Below are 4,231 nucleotides of genomic sequence, written 5' to 3'. Positions count from 1 at the left end.
CTGCTGGGGTTAAACCACGACAGTCTGCTTCAAGCAAAGACAGTCCAAGTCAATTTTCACAAACCTAACAAACTTCTCAATTATCTGGGTTTCAGAATAAGGTCTAACATGCTTTCCTGTCTCTGACTTTATCGAAGAAATACTGTAATGTTCAGCTAAGCTGCGTCTACTTGGACAAGTTATAACTCCAACTTAAGACGTATACCTTAATGTAAGACTTCACAATCACAAGCGGATCATAATTTATAGTGAAATTAATAATTTACATACTTGGAAATGAGCGCACAACAAATTCACAACTCTTAAAAATGCTAACCTTTATTAACTTGGCTAAATTAATTTCCCTTCGTCACCAATTCCTCACTGTCATGACAATCAACTAGTTACTAACCTAAAAAGACAACCTAGATGTCACTATTACATTGCAAGTACGTATTACCTAAACACTAAATTTTCTGAGGATTTGCAATGACCAAAATGAACACATTCCCTAACTGTCAGAAATGTTAATGTCTGTACCTGTATTTACTGTTTCCTGGTCAATCATGCCACCTTCAGCAAAGCCATCCAAATCATCCAATTTTACTTTCTCCCATGGAATATATGAAACTCCCAGATCCACATCCCAGAATTGCTTGTATTCTGTTTTCACACCTTTATTCAAAGCCCAGGCAATCTGCAAATAAAACCCAACCAGATAACTGGGTTAAATCATATAACCTGGGAACAGAATATTACAGATAATTTTGTTCAAGTTTCTGTCACTGAAGACCAATCTTCAGTGTCTATTTATAGAAGTTTTGTAAAAAAAATTAAACAAACCTGTAGAAGTTTACTTGGCCTCTTCAACAAGTATGTGGAAGATGAATTACATCAAAGTGCTTAAATTTGTTCTACATTAATCCCAACATATATATGGGGAAATTAAAAACACAATAATTCAAAGACTCACCCTAAAGCATCTAAGGAGGTAGAAAAACCTCACAGCAATAATGATACACTTAACTAGGATACTATAAAATTTAATATTAACTGATCCACATGGTCAGGTACAGGACTTAGGCTGTATACAGTCTTGTACTCTTATCAGCAGCATGCATATAGAATATTGGCCAAGTATTTCCTAAGTATCAAGTCGTAATTTCATTTTACTATTTTCATAAAGCTGTTAAAAGCTGCATTTTACACAGAAAGCAATTTACACCTTACTGCTTCATTCTTCTTCCCTAAGTTATATATTTGAATGAAAAGCTGCTAAATGACAAATCATCTTAAAACTGTACTGTACTTGAAATGGACAACATTCTTAGATTGAAATCAACTTACCTTAATAATTTTAGATCCAATTTTGTAAGATCCAGAACTAAGTTTCTGAAGAGCACGATACGCATCTTGTCTATGTACCATACACACATAAGCACAACCTCTTGGGGGAATCATCTATGGAAAAACAGCACTGGTTTTAAAAAGTAGGAAAATCAGTACTTCACATTACTTAACTTCACTAAGTGAATACTAACACTGTAGGAGGAAAGGCTTACACTGTAAACAATGGTTACCTTAATCAGCAATATTAACAATTTTGCACATCAGCAAAACTGAAAGTGATATTGACACAGTACTTCAGCTATGACATTTTCAAGAAGCAGCAACAAGCTGAAGAATGAGTGCTAAAGTTGACATAAAAGATTTGAACAACATGAAGTAGGCAAAAACTGGGAGCTGTATTATCACAATTTCAGAAAAGCTACAGGTACTGGGACATTTATGGTTGTGACATTACTTTCTTTTGAACTTGCTAGTCCCTGCAAATCAAAATGAGGCTTAAATGTGTGGCTACAGGATTTTTTTTTTTTGACTTGTGAAGCTTAATAAAAGATTCTCTACTGCCACAAAAAAGTATTCCTTTTAATTACATATTTGAATACATTAACTTGACAGAGAAATAGTAAAGATATTACTACCTGAAATGAATGAAACTGCATGAGCAGCACTTTAAAACTGCTGAAGCAAGAGGAAACCCCCAAAGTTCTCTCATGTAAATGCAGATTTTCGGAGAAAAATACTTTCTCTTGAAGCTGAATTACAGACAACACGGAGGTACAAATCTAAATACTTAAATCTAAATTACTCTAAATAATGAGAAATGTATCTCCTAATTATAAGCATCCTTCTAACTGTGATATTTTAGAATAAAAACATTTTTATAGCACAACATTTTTTCTTATAAATGTTTTATTTAGCAGGATTCTACTTAAGGAACCCTGTGTTTGGAATGTAGTCAGGAAAAATGTGGATACACATCAGTTTGTGTCCAAAGAAAAATGATACCTGTCCCATGGCACATAACTAAAAGAGAACAGACATAACTTTTCTGTTAAGACCCTGGTTTAAGAACTGCATCAATTGTTAGAGCTTGGGAAAATCCTTTTTACCATGAACTGTACTGTCTTTAGTGTGTCAGCACAGAGGAGATGAAAACCAAGTGGCAAATACCATAGCCACAGTTTTTAAACTGTGATAAATTAGTCTCCTAAATACAAGGTTAAGCTGCTAAAAGGAATTCAGAGACATAAGCATGTTTAAGTTGCTAGTCTGTAACTCCTGAATATGGGTAACAATGTGCTTACTTACATTAATTGACTCTATTTGTCCGAATTCTTCAAACAAGTTAGTTAAATCTTGCTGTGTAGCCTTCTTGTCTACTTGACCTACCCAAAGAGTAGTACTGCAAACTGTCAAGAGACACATTCACATCAGTCAAAATACTAGAATGGTAGCTTACAAAATGCTCTATAGCAAGAATATAAAAAGTTTTACAATTACACAGAAATCGCTGATCAAAAAGCACGAATAGTAAATCCATTACTTACTGTATAGAGATTAAGTACATTAATAAAAATGTTAAGGGTTAAACAACACCAAACATTCACTACAAGTGTTCATTCTTCTTGCTTCATTTTCTTTTAAACAAACTAGTAGTTTTAAAATAAATGAAAAACTAAAATTCTGTAGATTATTAGCTAACATAAACTACAGTATAAAATACTTAGGGGGAAAAATTTTTACAAAGTAAGATTGAGTTCTACGTGGCTAGAAATGTATTACTATTATCAATACTGCAGTATGATGCACTGGATTTTCATCTGAAAGAAATGGAAATAATACCATTAATTTACCTTGCGAACATCCCAGAAAGACAAACTTGGCTGAGGCCAACCAAGCTGAACGTGTCCATATTTCTGACTCTTGTCAATTCCACCACAAGTCCAGATCCCTGCAATTGCCTTCCAAATGCACAGCCATCCTCCTTGCCAAACATAAACACGCACTGGCATGTGAGCTAAAAACTTCCTTCTTCTATATTTACATGGTTCCAATTCTTCTGTCTCCCAAATATTACCCTACGTGTGCAAGACTAGACAAACTCATAGCAATTATTTCCACTTAACCCAGGGTGATGGAAATCAGCAAGATATTAGTCCAATACTGGTGGTTTGGCACAAATATCTTACTACCCTGAGTAATCCACACAGAGTATTATAGGATCTAAGATAGAACAAAATCAGACAACCTGAATTTCTCAGGCTGCCCTATCCTAAACCAAGGAAACATTCTTTTTTCATCATCATCCTGATACATCTCATATCCTTCCCAGACCAATCCTCATTCACCAAACTGGAAACCAGAGTTGTGCATTCCTCTGTCAACTGACATTTTCAATTGACATCAGTACGCTGCAGTACTGAACATGGCCAGTCTTTAACATTCTCTTGGACAAAGCTTGTTCCCTCACATACTTGTGGATGGCTCTTTTGTATCTCATGGTGTTAAGCTCTATGAAACAATTCTTCAGATCTCAGCAAGTGATAATAGTGGCTGTCACTGAACAAATTTCATGAAGCAGAACACTTCTCAGGTGAATTACCTATTTATTTATTCATTTATCTTCCCCCAAAGTTTTCCACACTTCACTTAGCCTTCTTAGTATCTCCTTTCTACTTCACAGGACCTCAAATGCTGCTGCTGTTCATCAAGTTACTTAACATCTCTGTCTCTCAGCTCCCAACCATCCTGATTATAACTCCCTACTTTGGGGACTATTGGGTGAAATCTACACCATAAAACTGGTTTGTCTCTTTTCATGTGAAAAGTCAGAGAAGAAAAAGAAAAAAGGCATCTAAACTGTACTACAGTCCCAAGTTTAAAGCCAACTTGGAATGATGCAAAA

General features: G+C 35.0%; 1 protein-coding gene across 1 annotated transcript in view; it reads right to left on the bottom strand.

Annotated features, from left to right (window-relative positions):
• Positions 1 to 519: 519 nt before the first annotated feature.
• Positions 520 to 4,231, bottom strand: part of LOC103805128 (protein SCAF8-like) — a gene marked incomplete at both ends in the record, with an annotated part of 8,142 nt that continues 4,430 nt past the window's right edge. The window contains 3 exons of the mRNA XM_009077763.1: positions 520 to 676; positions 1,327 to 1,440; positions 2,635 to 2,735. Coding sequence (XP_009076011.1) covers positions 520 to 676; positions 1,327 to 1,440; positions 2,635 to 2,735 — 372 coding nt within the window. The remainder of the gene's footprint in view (positions 677 to 1,326; positions 1,441 to 2,634; positions 2,736 to 4,231) is intronic.

The sequence above is a fragment of the Acanthisitta chloris genome, unplaced genomic scaffold, assembly GCF_000695815.1.
Source record: "Acanthisitta chloris isolate BGI_N310 unplaced genomic scaffold, ASM69581v1 scaffold46226, whole genome shotgun sequence".
NCBI lineage: Eukaryota > Metazoa > Chordata > Aves > Passeriformes > Acanthisittidae > Acanthisitta > Acanthisitta chloris.
The sequence above is the reverse complement of the archived record's forward strand: the minus strand, read 5'-3'. Positions and strand labels throughout refer to the sequence as shown.